Source organism: Spea bombifrons, chromosome 11 (genome assembly GCF_027358695.1).
Source record: "Spea bombifrons isolate aSpeBom1 chromosome 11, aSpeBom1.2.pri, whole genome shotgun sequence".
Taxonomy (NCBI): domain Eukaryota; kingdom Metazoa; phylum Chordata; class Amphibia; order Anura; family Pelobatidae; genus Spea; species Spea bombifrons.
Window position 1 is genome coordinate 12,385,660 of NC_071097.1, and position 23,224 is coordinate 12,408,883.

Consider the following 23,224-nt stretch of genomic DNA (forward strand, 5'->3'; position numbering starts at 1 on the left):
TCCATCTGAATTTGGTATGGTCCTCTAAAGGCATGGAATTCCAACATAGCAGGAGATGGTTTTGGTGGAATAATTTTATTGCCTCCTCCGAGTTTTTGACGGCATGGCATTTTCTTTTTCATTAGGTTATTCTTTTTTTTCTTTCCGGGCATTGTTTCTTGAAAATAACCTCCTAACATGTTCACTCCGTATACTGTTGAGTGCCGAATGATCGGATTTCTTTGTGATTACCATATGAGATTCTCCTTCTGACTGATGTGATTTGTACTATGTAGGGACTCATATACTACTACTTTGTGACACTCTGCTTGTACACATCCCGATTGTTATCACATGTTGTATATGTACCCGGTGTTCTAACATGCTGAATAAACAGAGACTTGTTAAAAAAAACAAAAAATACCTCCATCCGTGAGGAAGAAAAACGCACCAAACCAGACTCATACAGAACCTCTTCTGCTGAAAGTTCGGATTCCAACTCAGAGTCGGATGCCTCTATAGAGGAAATATCCTCAAACTCCTTTTCTGACGAAGCTGACCTTACACCAATTGGTGAGTCTAACGATGACATAGCCTTAGACGCTAAAGGCAAACCCTATTTTAATCCTATTAATATTAAACACCCTCGATCATCAGAATGGTTGCCATCATCGCATCTGGCTAAATACCTAGAGATATGGCTTAGAAAGCCTCTCGATAAGGCTGCTCACAACAAATTACGGACGGAATGCCCAAGACCTAACTTACCTAAAAAAAGTCGCTTTGACCCCTGACATAGATCCCACTATAGTCCAATATCTATGCAAAACAAGGCGAGACATCTGAGAGAGGGCTTGGGATACTCAGACGAGATCTCATTAGATATGGAGGCCAAAGAGGAACTTCTTTGGTGGCTAAATCATGTTCAATCATGGAATGGGAAAACTATTTTCAGTTCCTTCCCGGATGTAACAATAGAGTCAGACGCCAGCCTTATAGGCTGGGGAGCTTGCTGTGGTGCAAATTCCACAGGAGGGAAATGGTCACATTCAGAATCCCACATGCACATCAATTATCTAGAACTTCTAGCGGGATCCTTTGCCCTCAAGAGTTTCATCAAAAACAAAACAAATTGTTGTGTCCTACTCTAGATGGACAACATTACCGCAGTCCAATACATCAACAAACTAGGGGGCTACGAGATCAAAACCTCTAGGCGATCTAGTAAAACAATTCTGGCACTAGAGAGGAATATCTCCCTCAAAGATCTCCCTCTCCAACACGATAGCAGACTGGAACTCCCACTTCCTAGTAGACTACAGCGATTGGCGACTCGATCCCCAAATCTTTTACCATCTCAATTGCCTTTGGGGACCATGTCAAACAGACCTGTTTGCATCTCGCCTCAACCGACATCTCCCACATTTCTTCTGTTGGCGTCTAGAAGCTCTGGGGATGGATGCCTTCCTTCAGGAGTGGCCATCGGGAACCAACTATGCATTTTCCCCATTTATTCTAATATCCAGAGTTCTTGTTCAAGTATCTATGCAAAAATCTCACCTAATCCTGATCACCCCATGGTGGCCAGCTCAACCATGGTTTCCCCAGATACTGAACATGGCCATAGACTTCCCACGGATCCTCCCGACCTTCCGATCAATATTATTAGACCCATCAGATCTCAGGCCATTCGAACCGAATCCAGAATTTTCAGCTTCTACTCAAAGACTACTGTCAGAAGCATGGGCCCCAGGTACCAGATCTAATTACAGATCAGCCTGGAAACTTTGGGTTTGTTGGTGCATGCAACAGGATCTGGATCCCATTGAAACATCTATCTCTCAAATCCTAAATTTCCTTTCTTTAGAATTTGACTCAGGTAAAGCTTACCGGACCCTGAATCACTACCGTTCTGCCATTTCTGCCTACCATTTCCATATTAACTCTATTCCTATAGGCAAACACCCTTTGGTTTGTAAACTTTTAAAAGGTATCACGTCCAAAATACACAGACACTTGGAATGTTAGTCTTATTCTAGATTTATTTAATTCATGTAATGATAATGATTCGCTCTCTCTTAAATTGTTATCTTGTAAATTAACTGTTTTACTATGTTTAATTTCTTTTAAAAGAGTGTCAGATGTTAAAGCTCTAGATATATCTAACAGAACTTTGTCCCCTGACGGTGTTTACTTCATTATAACCAGACGTACCAAAACTAACCTTAAAAAGGTATTTTATCCCTGTTTTCCTGACCATCCAAAGTTATGTGTCGTTCGATGTTTACAAACATACAAACTTCGCTTTCATACTTTTAGAAATTCGTCTTCCCAAAAGTTACTAATCTCCTAATGTAAACCCTACGCACCAGTTACTTCTGCCACCTTAGCTAGGTGGGTCAGACTTATTATGTCCATGGCTGGTATTGACATCTCTAAATTCGGAGCACACTCCACTAGAGGTGCTATGTCTACCAAAACCTTACAAGCAGGAGGCTCCTTAAATGACATCCTTAAAGCAGTCGACTGGTCATCTGCTTCTACATTTAAATCTTTTATTACCGACCTCAACCTCATGTTTCTAGTGTTGTTTTATAGTTATACTTATGCTTTAAACCATCATAATAGGAGCCTCCTGTCTGCCATAAAATTCCAGATTTTCCGACGCCAGAAAATATAATATACTGGCACAGACATTGACATTGGGGGTACAGCATAACTGTTATTATAAACTGAGGCACACATTGACGGGGGTACAGCATAACTGTTATCTCCAAGCTGTACAGCCTTCTCCTGTCCGCCCTGACCCCTACGGGAGACGGCGCTGCAGGTCGTCCTTACTGAGGAACAATGGAGCAAGATATGTATCTTAACGCATCGCTGCTCCCTCAACGCTAAAGACTGTTGTGTTTTCTATGGATCTTGCAGAATAATTAATGCTGACACTCACTTCAGATGAACAGCTTATTCTTTAATCAGTAACAACATCACTGGTAGAGTCCTTGCTCAACTAACATCAACATGTGCTCACATAAAACCCCTCCTACTCAGGGAATCCCCTGCCCATTAAAGCAACACAATCCTTTAATATGCACATATCACTACACCTTCCTCTCTTAAGAAAATGACATGCTAAAGAAAAACATGCTATAACCAAACATTTATCTATCTAACAAGTACTTATGCATACTGTCTCACTTGTTGGCAGTGGCGTCTCCAGCTTTCATATTTAGGGGGGGCACATGGGGGGCCAGGGACCAAAGTAGGGGGGCCAATTATATAACGGTACATATACACTATATATATATATATACACACACGTTAGACGTGCATTTTTAACTACATAATATGTACTTATCTCTTTGAAGTAAAGACCGTGATTGAAATATGATTTCAAAATAACTGCTAAACTGGCAGTTATTTTTCATTCTTTAATATTAGCCCCTGCTGACGATATATATAAATATAAGACCCTGCTGCCGATATATAGAAATATTACACCCTGCTTCTGATATATATTGATATTTGAGCCTGCTGCCAATATATCTATGAATATTAGCCCCTACTGCCAATATATATTATTAGTCCCTGCAGCCAATATATATTAATATTAGCCCCTACTGCCGATATATATATAAATACTAGACCCTGCTGCCGATATATATTAATATTAGACCCTGCTGCCGATATATATATATAGTATTTGTCCCTGCTGCCAATATATATATATAAATATTTGCCCCTGCAGCCAATATATATAAATATTAGACCCTGCTGCCAATATATTTTATAGTGAAAAAATTGGACCCTACCCAAGCATTTCCTTGGGCCCCGCTCAACGCTCCCTTGCATGCAATCACTCCCTCCGCTACCACACCAAATAAAAAAAATATTTGCCACACTGACTGCAGATCAGGGGAAGACCATGAGAGTCAGTCCTGCACCGTGACATTGAGACGTCCTCTCCGCTGTAATCATCCCCAGAGTCCCTTTGTCCCCTCATTCACTTAACCATACCACTCTTACTTACACCCTGTAGTTCAAGTATAGATCAAATAAACAACACATGGAAACAGCACATGCAACTGAATGAGATAAAAAAACTTGTATTTGCAGGTATACATAAATAATGTATGGAAACATAGCATTGCAGGTATAAACCAACAGAACACACAAACCCAGCATTGCAGGTATATATCAACCGTAAATCGCATGTAAACTCAGCACTGAAGGTATAGATCAAATAAACAATACATGGAAACAGCACTCCAGGTATAGATCAACTGAATAAGACATACAAATCCTATATTTGCAGGTAAACATAAATAAGGTATGGAAATATAGCCAATACAGACGGACAGAATGACCCAAAACCCAGCTTTGCAGGTATAAATCAATTGGAAATTACATATAAACTCTGCATTAAAGGTATGGATAAAACCCGCTAAATTACAGGCATAGATCACATGCCAAAGCCAGCCCTGGTGTCCACACTGCCCACATAGAACCTGACCAGCACCCAAATTACACATTGTGTCAACTTTGTCCCCAAACAGCTGAACGTACGCCATGTTTGTCATATAAACACACTATCTGTGCCATCTTTGTCCCCATTGCCTAAACACCCTGCTTATACCATCTGCTTTTTTGACAAATCAATAATACACCTATGATTCAAACACTTTTAGGCTAGGTTTCCACTTGGTTTTTTTTTTCTAAAAACGCCCATAAAAACGCCAATTCAGCCACATGGCGTTTTTTAAGTGAAAAAACGCTGCAGCCAGATGTTAGCTGTTCTTCAATAGGAAATCGCACAATGCCATATCCACTTGGCGTTTTTCTATTTTGCGTTTTTTCAGTCCTCTTTGGCGTTTTTCTGCTTTTTTGGGCTCTGTGGCAGTTTTTCAAAATCGCAGCATGTTGACACATGTTTTTCTCCAATAGAAGTCTATGGGAGAGAAAAAACGCCATGAAAACGCCATGTGGGTTTTTTGCCTTGGCATTTTTGTGGCGTTTTTTTCCACAGTTACAATGCAGAGGATGGACCCAGTATCTGTGTGTCCTACGAGAAATAGGCTGGAAACAAACAGTTTCACACAAAACAAAGTTCATATTGAATTTTACACCATTCGGAACAAACATGCCATTACAAACAAACAAACCAACTGAATCCTGCGTGCCAAAAGCAACAGCAAACAATTTGCACCATCATTTGGGGCCAATCTTCCTAGAGGAGCAGACATTCGGAATAAAGCATGCCTTACAAACCACAGAAAAGAGACAAAAGGGTCAGCCGGGCCGTGTTTAAGTAGAACTCTACCAAGTAAATGACATCAGGAGAGGGTAGATACTTGCCATTTAACCTAAACCCTTTTAGCTGGGTGAAACTTCTAACTTGCAAAGGCTGGAAAAACTGCTTAAGGTAAAAAAAAAAGCAATTTCCACAGAAAGGCTAAAACGCCAGAAAAAACTCCAGAAAAAAACGCCAAAACACAGGTAAATGCAGTGGCAGTTTTCTTGGCGTTTTTCCTGGCGTTTTTCATCAAGAAAAAAACGCAGGACAAAAACCCAAGTGGAAACCTAGCCTTACAGTCACTCACTAATTCACACAATCATTTATTCTTTCACACAAATTATTTACACATATTCGTTAATGCATCCACACAATAATCCATTTATCTCTCTCATTCTGACTCTTTATTTCAATATTCATCCTACCCTTCTTTCTCCCCATCTAACCCCTCTCCGTCCCTACCACCTCGCCCTCCTTATCTACCCTATCTACCCCCTCTCCCTCCCTATCTACCCCCTCTCCCTCCCAATCTATCCCATCTACCCCCTCTCCCTCCCAATCAATAGTATCTATCCCCTCTCCCTCCCAATCTATCCTATCTACCCCCTCTCCCTCCCAATCAATCCTATCTACCCCCTTTCCCTCCCAATCAATCCTATCTACCCCCCTCTCCCTCCCAATCTATCCCCTCTCCCTCCCAATCTATCCCATCTACCCCCTCTCACTCCCAATCAATAGTATCTATCCCCTCTCCCTCCCAATCTATCCTATCTACCCCCTCTCCCTCCCAATCAATCCTATCTACCCCCTCCCAATCAATCCTATCTACCCCCTCTCCCTCCCAATCAATCCTATCTACCCCCTCTCCCTCCCAATCTATCCTATCTACCCCCTCTCCCTCCCAATCTATCCCATCTACCCCCTCTCCCTCCCAATCAATAGTATCTACCCCCCTCTCCCTCCCAATCAATCCTATCTACCCCCTCTCCCTCCCAATCAATCCAATCTATCCCCCTCTCCCTCCCAATCAATCCTATCTACCCCCTCTCCCTCCCAATCAATCCTATCTACCCCCCTCTCCCTCCCAATCAATCCTATCTAACCTCCTCTCCCTCCCAATCTATCCTATCTACCCCCCTCTCCCTCCCAATCAATCCTATCTAACCCCCTCTCCCTCCCAATCTATCCTATCTAACCCCCTCTCCCTCCCAATCTATCCTATCTATCCCCTCTCCCTCCTATCTACCTCTTCTCACCCCCCTTTGAAGTTCACTTACCTTGGGCTTGTAGAAGTCCAGCGGTGGGTGGTCTCTGTCTCCCTGGTTCTGCTGCAGTGTGCACGGCTTCACTGCCGAGCGCCGGATATGACATCATATACCGGCGCTCGGCTTGAAATGCCGGCACTGCGACAAGGCAGAGGCCTCGCGGAGAAGACTGAGAGACGCCGAACGGTTGCTGAGAACTTATTCCTCAGCGACCATTCGCTGCCTCTCTCTCTACTCCGGGTCTATTCAAAAAAAAAAAAAAAGACGGCGTTTCAATCGGGGGGGCACACGAGGGGGCACAGCATGATGTAGGGGGGGCCATGGCCCCCTCTGGCCCCCTCCTGCCTACGCCACTGCTTGTTGGATATAGATATATTAACATGACTTAATCAGTCTTTCAGGACTTTTCCTTCAACGTGTAGACCGTCTAACAACCTGATCAGTCTCTGTGTTGCAATATAAGTACTCCATCTGATTCAGTGTTGGAACATTTCTGCTCTGGTTCTTTTAGAATGTCTCTTCTATTTCTTTGAATAATCCTTCCCTCCTTTGTCTGAATTGTGTAAGATCTAGGTCGCACTTGTTCATCTATGGAACCTTTCAGTGTCCACGTATTGTCCTTGTCCTTAATCCTCACCTTTTCTCCCTTATGCAGCTCAGGTAAAGATTTAACTCTTGAGTCGAAATAGACTTTCTGTTTCTCCTTCTGATTCTCTTTAAACTGCTTTACCTGTGCATCAGTCCTTTCGGTGTTGTTGCGCTACCGGCCTGGGTCGATGGATGAGTGCTGGAGGTGTGGGGAGTCCCTGGGCTCTCTACTCCATCTCTGGTGGCACTGCCCCCGTATTGCTTCCTTCTGGTCCGCCGTTCATGCCTGCGCACAGTCCCTCACTGATGAGGTCCTTCCCTTCACCCCGGAGTTCACACCCCCAGTCCTCTCCCTCCGCCCCCCCAACGCCCTCCCTTTTTTCTTATTGTCTTCTTTCCTTGTGTCGCTCACTCTTTTTCCTTTTCACGTGCCATTCCCTTCCCCCTGTGGCCTGCATTCGATCACCCGCCATTCTGGACTTTGTCCGTTCGATCCCCCCCTTTCTCTGCTGCTAAATGGGCCGAGTGCCCGTGAGGGGACTCCCTTTGCCAGTCTGCTCCGATACTGGCGCCTCTACGGCAGTAGTTGCGCTCATTTAGTCGCCTGTTACGCTCGGTGCTGCTCTTCTGCTGCTTTCCCGTGCCCTTCGCTGCGAAGCTGAAGTCGGCAGCCTTTGAGGCACCCCTCTCCCTCTCTTTGGCGTGTTGTTCATATCATGTGTCTGTCGAGGGTCTCCTGTTGCTATTCTGTCGCCATGCAGACAATTGTTAGGAGGAAGATTGTTGGGATGAAATCGCTTTGATATGTACTAACTTGGATGTCACGGTTTTTGTTCCCCTCCCTTTTCTTTTCTGTATCCCACATATTTGATAAACATTGATTTACCGTAAAACAGCACTTGCATGTATAAATCAACTGAATAAGACATACAAACCTACATAACTACATACATAAATAATGTATGGAAACATTGCATAGCAGGGATAGATTAACACATTAACACACAAACCCAGCTTTGCATGTATAGATCAATTGAAATTCACATGTGAACTAAGCACTGAAGGCATATAATCAAACAAATCCTGTATTTGCAGGTATACAATAATAATGTATGGAAACATAGCATTGCAGTTATAGATAAACAGAACACACAAGCCCAGCATTGCAGGTATAGATCAACTAGAAATCACATGTAAACTCAGCACTGATGGTATTTTTTCAAAAAGCACATGGAAACAGCACTGCAGAACTCAGCAATAAAGGTATAGATAAAACCCCCTAAATTACAGGCATAGATCACAGGTTGTACACCCAAAGCCAGCCCTGGCGTCCACACTGCCCACATAGAACCTGACCAGCACCCAGATAACACACATAAGACTTGCCATCTTTGTCCCCAAACAGTCTGTCCCATGCCATCTTTTTCCCCTAAACACCCTGCTTGTGCCATCTTTGCCTTTCCACAAATTAATGATACATCTACACATAAACACTTTTAGTCACTCACTAATTCAAACTTTCATTTACATAACCCTTTATTTTCTCCCTGATTCAGACAATTCATCCACACTAATTAATACTATCCTTCATTCAGACAATTCATCCACACATAAATTCTCTCCCTCATTCACACAATTTATCCACATGCTAATTCATACTCTCCCTCATTCAGACAATTCATCCACACATTAATACATACTCCCTCATTCAGACAAATCATCCACACATTAATTCATTAATTCTCTCCCTCATTCACACAATTTATCCACACACTAATTCATTTATTCTCTCACTCAATCTCACTCTTTTATTTTATTTATTTCAATATTCTTACTATCTTTTGCACTATCTTTTTCTCACTATCTACCCCCTCCCTTCTCATAATCTACCCCTCCTTCTCATTATCTACCCTCCCCCCCTTTGTAGTCCACTTACCTTCCAGAAGTCCTGCTGTGAGAGCACGAGGCCTCTGTCTCCTTGCTCTGCTGCGGTGCGCGCTGCTTGACTGCTGAGCGCCGGAATACGACGTCATATTGCGACACTCAACAAGACATGCCGGGACCGCAACCCAGATAGATACCTCGTGAAGGAGACAAAGGGGCGCCAATCGGTTGCTGAAAACGGCACTTTAATTCTGGGACAATACATTGTCCCGGGCTGAGGCTGCCCGGGACTTAAAAGTCCCAATCCGGGACTGTCCCGGGCAATCCGGGACGTGTAGTCACCCTACCACACACTCATTCACAAACATTCACTCTCACTGAACGTTTTCCTACCTTTCCTCTGTCACTGTCACTTTTCCCTGCTACAGATGTAGATAAAGATTTTTATTTTTAATTTTATCACGTTGATGGTTGCTTTCATTTCCGGTTCCTCCTGGATGTGTACCCGCTCGTTTGTTCTTTAAATTAAATTTACTCCATCAAATCATATATTTTTTTAAAATAGACACCCCACGGTATTTCAGATGTCGGTATTTTAACCCTTTCCGTGCACTAATTTTATCACCAGCCAAAATTATTTGTGGTATTCTTTGTATGTTTTTTTTTTACACACATTGTATTTCAGGTATGAATTTACCACTCCTGGTATATGTTACTGTCAAACAACACCCAGATACACCAACACCCCAGCAACATCTCTTGAGTACAGTGATACCACCCATGTGTTGGTTTGTCTGGTTGTTTGGGGATAAAAAGACACATTTGGGAAGTGCGCTTTTTTCCCATTGTGATCAGTCTGTGCCTATGCCCTAAATTTGAACCAGGCCACTCTAATTTACCCCATCAAATCATTCTTTTTTTTCTTTTAAGTAGACACCCCTTGGGTTTTTGAAATGCTAGTATTTTAACTCTTTCCATAATAATAAACGTTATTTTTTTATTAGTATTTTATTATTTCTGGACTTTTTTTACATTTTGTTGGTACCGGATGGCTTCCCCTGACGGTGACATCACTGCATAATTATTTTTAAATGTTACCATTTTATTTATTAGATTTTTTTTATCTCGCTAATGAGGTGAAAACCCCATTTCCACATATCCACAACCGGGGACACGTCCACCACATGTGGATATAAGTGCCTTGATCCCCACACCACATTTTATTTTTTTAGCTATTTTTACTTATTACATTTAAAAAAAAAAATTTCACTAATCACATATACAAATTCCAAACATACAAAAAGGGATATACAAATTCCAAACATACAAAAAGGGATATACAAATTCCAAACATACAAAAAGGGATATACAAATTCCAAACATACAAAAAGGAAGGTTTAAACGTTGAATTGGACATATTAGCATTCATTTAAATATATATATATATATTTTTTCCCTTTATTATAAACTCATTTACATATATATTCTTCACATATTATATATTTTTTAATACTCATTTTTACATACTGTATTACATATATTTTTAACCAATTTATTTATATTTTTATATTGACTCAATTATATTTATACATTTAATATTTTTTATATATTTATATATATATATTTTATATACATTTTATTATACATATTTTATTATTTAATTTTATATATTTATATAAATTTTTTAATTTCATATATTTATATATATCTATTACATATTTAATTACACATATACACATATATTTTATTATTCATTCACATACATATACTTACTATTCTATACAATTAATATGGATTATATTATTATTATTATATATATTATTGTCCTAATCACCGTTTAATGAATTCCTTTTTGATATTCCCCTTTGTCTGTTTCTATTTTTAATCTTCATTTTATTTCATTCTTTATTGGTTTACATTTATACTTCTACTTACCTTTTTCTTGGTTCTAATACATTGGTCATTAAACACACATACATTGTTTCGTTTTAAATATGTTTATTTACTGTCTTTGTCTTTACCCGGGGTGTCCGTTTAAACACCTATGCCCGAGACGTCCGGAATCCTTTACAGAAAAAGTTGAAAGATAGAGGAAGCACTCCTTAGTTTTTTTGAATCATCTTTATTAAATAAGCTGTGGAGGAACAAAGATTCAAGTCGAGCCGTGAGGGAGCGCCGAAATACGTATAACGACGCGATTACGGCAATGTGCGACCACGCCGGGATGATGGAAGTAGCGTGATCGCGTCAATGCGTGATAACGCGATGACGTAATCGCTCGATGACGTGATTGGGCTGGAACACCACCGGGAACCTTCAAAAATGGGACAAACGGACGAGGATTTATAGACTGCAGCTTTATTTTACTTTGTTTTATTTGTATAATATCTGTATTCTGCTCCTGAAGAAGCCAACGAGTTTGGTGAAACGCGTTGAGAGATCTTTTCCATACGGATACTTCTTATTTTGCTGGATGCTTGTTTCTACATTGCGCTTTTAGCATAACATTCCTGTTGTCCCAACTTACTTGTGAGTTTATCCAGTTTTTTCTTATTAAATATATTTCCTACAATACTGCACCATTGGCGGTTTTTTTTATCTACATTACAGGATTTATAAAGAACAGTCGCTATCTGATGAGCCTCTATTACCAGTTACTCTTGTGAGTGCAATATATATTCACTACACAGATATATTTTTGAACTTGCTACAGTATTGTATTGTTATTTTTCTCCACATGTCCATGCGCCCCTTTTTAGATATACTAATCACATTATGATTAAAAAACCCGGGCTCCATTGACTTGCATGGTTGAATGCAGTGCCTGTATTCAACCTGCAAGGAGAACCAGAGTTCTCAGGAGAGTCTGGAGAGGCCCTCTTGGAAACTTGTTTATTTTTTTAAAGGATGGTGCCATCTTGAGAGTGGCAAAATTCCTTGCAGTGGCAGTTCTGGGTGGGTGTTCGGTGTCCCTGAATGCCTCGCTATCATTCTACTTACCTACTTATGTAAGAGCTATATTGTCTTTATATATAAGTCCATTTAACATATTGCTGACCAGCCCATGAAAATTGCTACTTTCCAGTATTTGGTATTTATAACAGTAATTGATGCATTTCCGTGAGTTTATACATCGTGTGTGCTTCAGGACAGCATGGGAAATAATTTTAATAATGTGATGATATCAATAAATTGTAGTTATAATAACATTATAGTTTGACTTCCATGAGATCCATGAGTACGAATGTATAGTCACTCAAAGGGTACGTGTGGGCTTATAGAATTCTGTGACAAAAATACACAGTATTCAACAGTATTCATTACACCATCGACCGGTAAACAACGTGCAAGACCGGAACTTCCAGTAATATTCCGAATGAAACGTCACACAAATCATGTCATATGACTAAGAAAAGCCACGCAGCCGGATAGCTCGCGTTTATTGGGCTTACGCTAGTACGCATGCGTCAGCAGGTGACACGCAAGTCTACACTCACCGAGCATGCGCAGTTACGCAGTTCGCGTTTGTTGACCCCCTCAGCACATGCGCAGTTTGGCTGTTTGAAGCTGTCTCACGCCTGCTGTCACAGTAGGTTGCCCTTTTCACTACGTATTTCCGGTGTGCGGTGTCTGCTCGCTCACTTACTGTGTAGAGTGACCAAGGCCCCGGGCCGGGTGAAGAGGAGGAGCCGCCACCGGGAACCGAACGAGGAGAAGTGGAGAGACGGGAGAAGGTAAAGATAAGGATTGACATTTTTAGGCACATGAATAATTGAAAGTGGCAGCAACCCGCACGGTGAAATTCTAGTCGCCGAATAGAGCCTGGTGACCGTAGTTTGATCCCGCCAGTGAGTCTGGGAGTGGGGTTCCGCTGGGAGAGTCATTATTTGGGGTTGGAGCAGAACTGGGCACCTGATCACCCCCTTGATGTTGGGGTACTTGGAGGGGAGCAGTGTGATCGATGCAGTTAGGGAGGAGGGATCCAGTAGAGTGAGAGGGAGAGGCCTCCGAGAAGTGACACGCAAGCGGATTCAGTGCATGTACGAGTCAGGATCAGGGCTGCCTCTTTATGTAACATCCCTAGTCCGCAGCACCCGTTGTACACTCATCTAATTGTGATTTTTCTCGTGGTGGCTTTTCACATTACACAGATCAGTGATCGCAAAACGTCGAACGGCGAGGTTAGCATGACCGTGTTAAATGCCCCCGTGGATGAACTACTTTGCGAAAGTAATGACACACATGCTGTGTTTACACAAGTTGTGTGAGTCAGGGAGAGTTCCAACAATGTTTTCCCCCAGATGTGAATCACTAAATGATGGCAATTGTTGTCACCACAATGTGTTTTGCACAGGTAGCTGTCCAGCTTCTCTGGAACTACAACTCTCATGCTCGCCGGCTATGTATTAGATTGTAGTCCTACAAGTCCCAGAGAAGTATATGTCAACGTCCCATCCTTTTAGCTGCAAATTACTGATCTGTAGAACGCTGAGTTCATATAAGGTGACAGCATCCAGTCGCATTTGTTGTTTAGCCAAAAAGTTAAGAGTTGCAAGGTTATGTTCCTGGAAGCCCTTTTTCACCGGTACAGCTTTTTGGTGATCTTTTCAAGTATCCGAAAACTTAACCACACCTGAAATAGCAACAGAACAGAAATTAAACCCAAATACCTTAACAAACCAAAGAGAATACATAGTATAAAATGAATTAATTCCAAACTAAACCCCTCTACTGTGGGAAGAGAAAAAAGCGACATAGTATCATTCCACCTAACGGAGGCAGTAAGATCCTTGAGTTTGGCTGTCTATAATGGATTGCTATTCTAGTTTTAGTTTTGAATTTATAAAGGTTGTGTTTTAGACGATATATTCTCTGATTTTGTAAGTAAAACCTTTTAAATCTAGATGCCTTTGTCAAAATGCCTTACCCTAATGCAGGCGTGTCCAACCTGCGGCCCTCCCATACTCCTCAGCCGTCCCCTTAGCTGAAAAAGCATTATGGGAGATGTAGTCCTGCAGCAACTGGAGGGCCGCAGTTTGGGCACCCCTGTTATAGGGCATGACCTCGGTCTAGTCATTGTTTGCGTATAAAAACATATCACATTGATTAAAACCTACCTGGATCTTAAAGTTAGCATCTAAACACCCGGGAGTAAGGTGGTGCCTGATTATCATGCTAACCAAAATCTCATACTGAACACTGAGAGGCGCAATTCAAAAGAGTATATTTCCTCTGGTGGATTGTCCCTCTAAGTGTTAAAGTACTGTTTCCTACTCTTTTGTGTAATACTGGATCACAGAATCCATTGTGCTTTGTTCAACTAGTAACTGCATTCTTGCATTTTTTTCCCAAGATCTCAGTTTCTATGTGCTACTTAAGTCTTATGTTGTTTTCCCATTAAAGGACTAACATTGTTGTGAAATGAAACAATTTACTCTGCATTCTTTGTCATTAGACACTTACAGAGATCAGATATATATATATATATATATATAAGATTCTCGATCTGATCCATTCAAATTCCATAGAAGAAAATCTAATTATATTAAGTTTTTTGCTCTTACATGATAAGTCTAGATTGCAGCATCGTTAGTGCTTTGTGGCAAATATGCCATAAGACACACCAATCGTCCGTGATTTTTCTGAATCCCTATTTTAGTAGAATGTGGTGGTTACTTAATCATGCGCTGTTGTGTGCTTTGTGGACCAGGTTGAGAACCACTGTTGTGTGGGGTAAAAATATGTTCGATGAAATGCATCAGGTCTAAAGTCCTTACACATTGGATAAACAGAAGAAGAGAATGAATGGAGGAAGCCTTCTGTTGGGTGAAACAACCAACCATACACAGATTACTTTACTAAGATGGCATCGTTGTTGAGCATCATTCGAATTAAAGTTCAACGACGGCTTGTTATTTGCCTGAAGGCTACCTTGACCTATGTACTTTTCACTTGTTTGAGCTAAACTTGCTAACCTGCCATCTCATAGTTCACAAGTTTGGAAAGATAATGCAAGTTATCAGTTTGTCACATGAAATATTTCTAGAACCTGCTCTTATTGTGCACGGCGCTAGTGGGAAGATTTTAAAAGGAGAAGATTGGAGCATTGCTCACAAAACACTCTGAATTTGTGTAACACCAGGTTGTGGTTAGCTAAAAAAATCTAATCTGTTGGCATTAGCTTTGTTGTATCAAGTATTTAAAATAGAAAAGATAAAAGGACACAGGGGCACCGGTGTCCTGGGGGGGCGCTGAAAAATGATTGCATATGAAAGTACGTTGTACGTGCATCTATATGCATTTACTTAACCTGCTAATAAAGAGATTATTTTAGGGCGAGGCTGAAGCAGAATGCCCATCCATGGTCTGGCATTATGTGGCACCGATTGGCTGCCTTAAGCAACCAATCATTGGCAGGAAAATGCTCCAGTGAAATCAGTGGGAGCCCTTTCCTCATAGTTGGATTGGGTAGTTTTTGCAAGGGAGCCACAACATTTTAAAGGGACCGTTCCGCTAGCATATGCGTTACGGTTACTTTGATGGTTGGAGTTTCACTTTAATGTACATACGATGGCTGAAATATTATTTTAATCCTTAGCACTGCCAGATACACTGTTTTTACATTGGCATTTATAAAACATGAGAGCCATCGTGAATATTGAATTATCTCCAAAACAACTTTGTTTAGCATTAACTCTATCCAAGCTCAGTAGAAAAGACTTGTTTACAAAGATATACCGCAATAAAAACTATTCTACTTACCATTTAATTAGTTTGCTTTTATTTGTGATGCTGTCCCTTTAAGAAAACCCCTGAGGATAGCAGATACTTGGAAGTATTGCTCAAAAGCTTGTGTGACCAAGATAGAAAGAGCAAGTGACCGAGCCTTGTAAGAATTCTTTGTGTGTGTATTCCAGAACGCATAAACAACTTTTCATAGTGCTAGTGTAACAGGATACTAAATCCTGTTGATCGTTTACTCATCAGATGTTTTTAACTGCCTTGAAGATAATTGTAGCCTTCATGTATAAGGACATGAAATGTATGCAGGCTGTTTACTATATCAATGTAGTTTGGGGATATCGCTGTAGCCGTGGTAGATTTCTCAGTCTTCTTAGGGATTTTTTTTTACCCTCTCTTTAGGTCTATAACTGTAGGGGATTTATCTATTTTTATGTTGACAGGAGTCAATTTGCACATAAGATTTCTTCCAGGCTCCATTTAAAAAAAAAAAAAATAACCATCAAAGCCTCTAAAACCTCTGTACCTCATCACGGTGATGTCATTTTCTTCCTAGGAGTTTTTGCTGGGCATGTGCGTATACAGACCTTGGCGTATACAATTATCAGAAAGTGTGGTTCTAATTAAAATCCATTAATCTACATCTAAATGCCTAATCACATAAACATCTGTCAGGTCACGATGGGTTAAATCTAGGGAAAGGTCAGTTCTTGAAACCAGATCTCAAGTGAAACTATTCATAGTTTCAAGAACTATTTCTTTTGTTTTGTTTTGTTGCGTCATTTCTCTACCCCTGGGTGTATTTGGACTTTGTCAATGCAAAATTGTCAGTGGCCCATTAATAGGCCCTTCCCCAATAATGCTTTTGTCCGCATGTATGTGAATGGTATTTACCATCCACATAATGTTTAGAGCCTGAATTATGAGATGCCTTATTGATTGTTAATTAAGTTATAGTTCTCATATTTTTATATACGTACCGGGTTTCCGTGCATTAACCTGTTTGGCTCTGAGGTAAGTATCATCTTCTTACCAGATAACTAAACAAAAGTAAGATGTAACTTTGTATACCATAAAATGTAATATAGAACACTCCCGTTTCCTCCCGTAAATACAGTTTGGGGTACTTAACTGTTCCTAATTTGGCAGCAGTTTATTGCCTTTATTACCTGTTGCAACATTTTGTTTGCCCTGATATAACTTCTCCCGTTGACTAGTTTGCCCGCATAGTTATATGTTCTGTGTTAAGCGGAGAGTTGGCGAGGGTGGTAAAATGCCGTATACACATACACATACAAGCCTTTGTGCCCTTGTGTTACTTTCTATACAGTTAGTGTATAGATAACATATTTCATGCTAACTTTTTTTTATTATTTTCTTGCAAACTTTGTTCATGTTGCTAATGGCTTTCTTATCTCTTTGTAGGACAGATACCGAAATGTCTTTCATTTTTGAGTGGATTTATAACGGCTTCAGCAGTGTGCTGCAGTTTTTAGGTAATTTTTTTGTTTTGTTTAATATAACATTGGCTCGCTAAGCAGATGACAGTCGACCTGTACGTGCTAATATGAGATCATTCTGTTTTGCAGGGTTATACAAAAAGTCTGGAAAGCTAGTGTTTTTAGGCTTGGACAATGCAGGAAAAACCACACTTCTACACATGCTTAAGGATGACCGGCTTGGACAGCACGTTCCCACACTACACCCCAGTAAGTGATTTGTTTGCATTTAAAAGTGAAATGATGACATACATATAGAGCCATTAAAAAGAAATGCATTGTTTTGTCTAAGGTGTTAGTCCCTCCCTTACCATTTACTGGTCTTAACCTTTGGCTATGTAACCAGCTATCACATCGGTAGGGCAGAGGGGTCACTGCTGGGTTGAAATGAGATCCTGACAGTGCTATCCAACTGAAGTTAAGAAGCAGAGGTAAACATTTTGCTGAATAAGTGCCCCTTTTAAGGAAAGCTCTATCTATGAAGGCTCTCAACCCAGACTGCGTCACCAGTTGCCCCATTCGTGATTGAAAATGTACAGCCATTAATAATGGTACTAGGGTAATGTCCAATAGAAGACACAATCCCACGTGAGCAGTTTCCCACAAACACTAAATTGCATTTGTTATATGGTGCTCAAGCAGCGCATTATAAGAGCACCTGTAGTGCACCAGAGATGCGTGCGCACCAGACATCTTACAACAGGCCACAAGTTGGAAAAGCAATTCCAAGACTCTGTTAGGACTCCATACATGTCTACGTGCTTGTAGCATCGGTTTAAAGGCTATAGACCTTACAAGCAACCTGTTGGTTAACAAAAAAAAGTCTTTCACATTGTTTTGATCATCTTAGTAGTGTAAGCTTGCAAGCAGAGCCCTCTTTAATTAATTTGTCTTCGAAGCACTGTGTAAATTGTTGGCGCTATATAAATAAAAATATAACTTTTTTTTTCCCCATGTCTAGCTGCAGAAGAGTTGACGATTGCTGGAATGACATTCACAACCTTTGACCTTGGGGGACACGAGCAAGGTGAATTCTTTATTTTATTTTTTTGCTTCATATTTATACAGTGTGCTTGTCAATCTAGTGTTATCCACATTACAAGAATACCCTGATCTCCTTAAACCAACCTACTGTACCATCCTTAGTACCCACTCTGTGTCATATAATAATAAAAAATAGGAAGTGTCATTCATGCCACTGTAATAGCAAAAATGCATCTTTTATGTTATTATTTGAGCATAACTGACAAAACAAGTTCAAATTTTCTTTTAAGTAAAGTTTTACTTTACACTATTTGTGTGCTTTTCTGTACTTGGGTAATCTTCACCTAGAAATGTCCATCTCTATATGTTTTTGTAGCCAGGCTCAAATGGCATTGTGGCAACAGCTTGATTTTCTGGCATGCAGATTTTTGATACATAAACATACATCTTGTTTTCACACTGATAATTTCCCTATTTTGTGTGCAGCTCGTCGTGTGTGGAAGAATTACCTACCAGCTATCAATGGGATTGTTTTCCTTGTGGATTGTGTAGACCATTTACGTTTTATGGAGTCAAAAATTGAACTGAATGTAAGAATCCTTTTTCTGTGAATGTTAGGGAAACAAATAAAAAATGTGCCTTATAAAAACATGAGTTCTGCTTGCAAATATCTAGCAATGATAGATATGTCCCCAATACTACTTTAACAGTTATATATGAATTGAGTTCATATTGACATTATGTATTATAACATAATTATAACACTGCTGATGTTTAAGTTTGAACACTATTTTTTGCTTCTCCTAGAAAAACTTGCAAGAGGTATAAAGTGTGTGTGTGTTAAAATGTTATGAATTGATAATTGCTGCATTTTCTTGACTTTTTTTCTTCTTTTTTTTTTCTTCCTGTAGGCGCTTATGACAGATGAAACGATATCTAACGTGCCAATTCTTATTTTGGGGAATAAAATTGACCGACCCGAAGCAATCAGTGAGGAGAGACTAAGGGAAGTCTTTGGGCTGTATGGACAGACGACAGGAAAAGTAAGCTCCACATCTTAAGTTTTTTTTTGGTTTTTTTTATTTTTGTTTTGGTACGTCAAAAAAAAAAAGTGCCTACCATTTTTTTGGGGGGGGCAAGTGTGGGATAGTTGGCAAGTGGATTAAAGAGATGGCCTTGCCGCTGTGAATGGTCTGGACATACAGGTTCTTCCTAAGGGGCTTCTAGCAACCTTTTGTGTGGATGTACCTGTACGTCCATAGCAGAGAGTTTGCACAGATGTGAATTCTAAGTGCTTCTTGTTTCCATCACTCTCCCTAGGGTAACGTGCCACTGAAAGATCTGAATGCTCGTCCAATGGAAGTGTTTATGTGCAGCGTGCTCAAGAGGCAGGGTTATGGCGAAGGATTCCGTTGGCTCTCTCAGTACATTGACTGAAACACTATTTTTTTTTTTGTTTTCCTCACCCATCCCTCGTTTTGAACGGCAAGAAAAAAAAAAAAACTTCTCCGAACTTGATCCTGATTGACTCTATCAGTGTGAGGCAAACTCGCATAGGCAGTGATTAACTCAACACAACAACCAGGAGTCTTGTGAGGCACCTCCTTCTGACCCAGAGTTAAATGGATTCAAAAGAAATCAGTTCTATTTTAAAATGTGGCAATGTTATCTGTCCCTCCCTGCCCACCCCCTTTTTTATCATTTTGTTTTGTGTAGTGTTTGTATTAGGCTTTATTTTTCTTTACACTATTTAATGGTATTTACATATATCACAAAATATTGATCTGATTATCTTGGCATTAGTTATCTGCAATAAACATAGTTTTGGGCCGGCCTGTTCTACATTAATGAATCTACCCCTGGTGTCTGATCGGGGTGGGAGACCACTATGTGCTTGCCTTTTATTTTTACATAGTTGGGTGGAAATATCTGAAGATGACAGGTCACTGCTGTTTGTTTCAAACATGCTGTTCTAAGCTGCTCTTTTTAATACTTTTTTTTATTTTCTCCCTCACATGAATATTTGAGTGCATACTGTAGAGTCATTCTTACTTTTTTCTTTTTCCTAAAGAGATCTGATTGTTAAGAAAATTGTTAAGGATCAACCCACATGTGGTACAAGGTTATACTAACAATAGTGAGACAATACATTTGAAGATATGGATTTCATCTTATTTTGTGTTGCCCCTACTCACTGTTTTAGTTGCTTTTTAAAACAACTGGATTGCCCAGCCCCAGTCTGCAGCCGATAGAGTTTTCAATAAAGTAAAAACAATCAGACATATTATATTGTGATGTTTTTTGGTGCTTATTTCGTAGTGGAAAGGATGGTCAATAACCTAAATGTGTGTACAAAGCACTTTTTAATTATTTCATTCTTAGGTAAAGGGTTCCAGTGAGCCTTAAGAAATGTGGGAGCTTGAAGGGGAATTGTTGCCGTCAAAGCTTATAGCCTAATTAAATTCGTTTATCAAAACTATGTATAGCTCGTTCTTTTTTTTGTATTTAATCGTTCAATTGGTTTAGACAGATATGGTACAAAAAAAATAAGGGACCCTTACCTAGGGGAGATTGACAGGAGGGTCTCACAACCAGCAACCTAACCAGTAGATGAGATACATTAAGATGACTGCTCCAATTATACAGAAATAAGGCGGCTATATGTTGCTTATTTTATAGTTTTGCTTACTGAACTATAAAACATAGGCATTGGGAATGTTTTTCAACATGGATAAACCTTTTAATCGGTGCCCAGATAATATAAGTATAACACTTTAACCAAGCAGATTTTTTATTTCGTTTATTCCACAATAGTTTTAAGTTTAAAAAAAAAAAAAAGTTATGGGGTAGCCAACAGGACATCTGCTTTAAGCTGCCAATCAGTGTCGAGAATCGTAGGAGAGCAGAGGAGGGAAGTTGCAATTTTTCCCCGAAGTACGTGCTTTATTTACCTTAAATATACATTATTTTTCTGCTGACGGCATCTAAAACGTTATACTTTCCCTTGTAATGTGTGATAAAGTTAATTACAGGATTCCACCATGCCATGCAATTTTTTTTTCATACCTGACTGAACCTTTCATGGAAAATGTAGTGGTACCAGATGGTGATGGTTAACCCCCGTACTTTCTGAAGTGAACAATTTAATCTGATAGAAAATCACTGAATGCCGCACTGACAAACAGCTCACTTATGATGCTAGATTTATTTAATGTCCCCCAAATACAGTATAACAGAAAATAAATTATTTGTAATATAAACATGTAGATGATTCTAAACATTGGGATTAGGGATCATCTGGATTGTGACAGTTCTTTTCGTACAGGAGTGGCAAACAATGTATTTAAAGACTATCCAGGTCCACGGAGATCCAGCAGTTCAGTGCTTTCCAAGTCTTCGATGCTGCCCAAGCAGTTTAATCAATAATTTGGTCTTTCTGATAGATCTGAGCATTTGTGATGTGATCCTCAAAATAATGACAGGACTGGCAGTAAAAATCAGGCCTGGTGATCTATCACAAGTGTCTGGCCTCCTGCTGGATACACCTCAACACGCTTCACTTTTATATAAGCCCAAGAGCCAATATTCCAAGCAAACAAACTAGGGAGATATTATCTGGCAATGGTTCCCTAATAAATTTGCCCAGTGTGACTCACGGCCCGTTGAGGTTTGTCTGTAACTGCTTTTTGGAGACATGGATGCCAGACAATCACTGAGCTAAGCCAGCTTGTTTGCTGAGAGCTTAACGGTTTTTAAATGTGCTATTAATTTTCGGTCAGCTTTGTTTCTTGTAGTTTATGGTAATAATCGTTTCCTTACATCGTATTACCTGCTGAGTCTGTTCAGTGAGGCAGAATTCGGCCACATTCACCTTCTGTGGAAATTTCACCAAAATCAACGTAAAAATGTATTTAGTCTTCGCGTGCTTATTTTTTTTCTAAATGTCAGATGGGATTTTTGGAGTGGCAGCTTCCATCTAATTTCCATTGCCTAGCCATCATTGAAGTCAACTAGGTCTCATCTTGTAAAATTTTAAAAACCGCTCAGAAAATTGCTGATTCGTTGTAATTTCTGGCTTTGATGCAGGTGAGTCTACCACACCATCAATTTAAATTTTCTAATAATGTTCCTCAAAGGGAAGCCCCCATTCTCTGGGTCCAAGGAGTCTTCACCCCATGAATTTATTCTTTCAGCTAAACAAGTGAGGCCTACGTTTACGTTACTCTTTGTACCCCCAATACTTTCTTTACTAGCAGATAACTTTATCATAAAATGCATCCGCAACTAGGAGAACCAGCAGTCATGCAGTATTGACTCCTGCCATGGGAAGCTTCATTCCAGGGACATAAGGATTCCCTTTATGAATGGAAGGCTGTGTAATGATGACAGGGAACTGTTGTCGGGCGTGAGCACCAACCTAACAAGTCAGCAATTTTAAAGCCTCATTTATTAAGGTGTATGTGTCAAATGTATGTATGTATATTGTGTATGTGTTGTAAGAGAGAATTTGTCAATAAGAAATAGCTTCTGTGTAAGAAGTTACCATTCAAGTACACAATGCTATTTGGTTTTTCAATTTTATTTACATTCCATTTTAGATTAATGAGAAGAATGAAATATGACAGAGGGTCAAATATATACAGTAGTATCGATGAAACTGGTATAAAGTATGTCGCGCTCAAGACTATTCCATGTTTGTGTTTGTATGTGAGAATATACATAACCCCCTCCAATGTTTCAGGTGCCCAAAGCGAGGCACTTTTGTTGGGGGCATGACCAGTAACCCAATTTCCATTTGCAGCCATGTTGTGACCTGTTAAATCAGAGCTCTGGGATATGGCATCATACCATGGCGCTCTGCATCAATTGGTCATTAAAGAGTTGTGATTGACGCAATGTATGTGCAGCACAAAAGTGCAAGTACCACAATGTAGCTGTTTAAAAGCATGCACTATGTATTCATAAGAACAACATTGGTGCTTCACACAGGA

General features: G+C 40.0%; 1 protein-coding gene across 1 annotated transcript; it reads left to right on the forward strand.

Moving 5' to 3' along the window:
* Positions 1 to 12,604: 12,604 nt before the first annotated feature.
* Positions 12,605 to 20,712, forward strand: SAR1A (secretion associated Ras related GTPase 1A). Its single transcript, XM_053450071.1, has 7 exons — positions 12,605 to 12,743; positions 17,176 to 17,246; positions 17,340 to 17,459; positions 18,211 to 18,276; positions 18,720 to 18,823; positions 19,145 to 19,276; positions 19,554 to 20,712. Exons 2-7 carry the CDS (start codon positions 17,189 to 17,191, stop codon positions 19,668 to 19,670), a joined length of 597 nt encoding a protein of 198 aa, XP_053306046.1. The 5' UTR covers positions 12,605 to 12,743; positions 17,176 to 17,188; the 3' UTR covers positions 19,671 to 20,712.
* Positions 20,713 to 23,224: the final 2,512 nt, after the last annotated feature.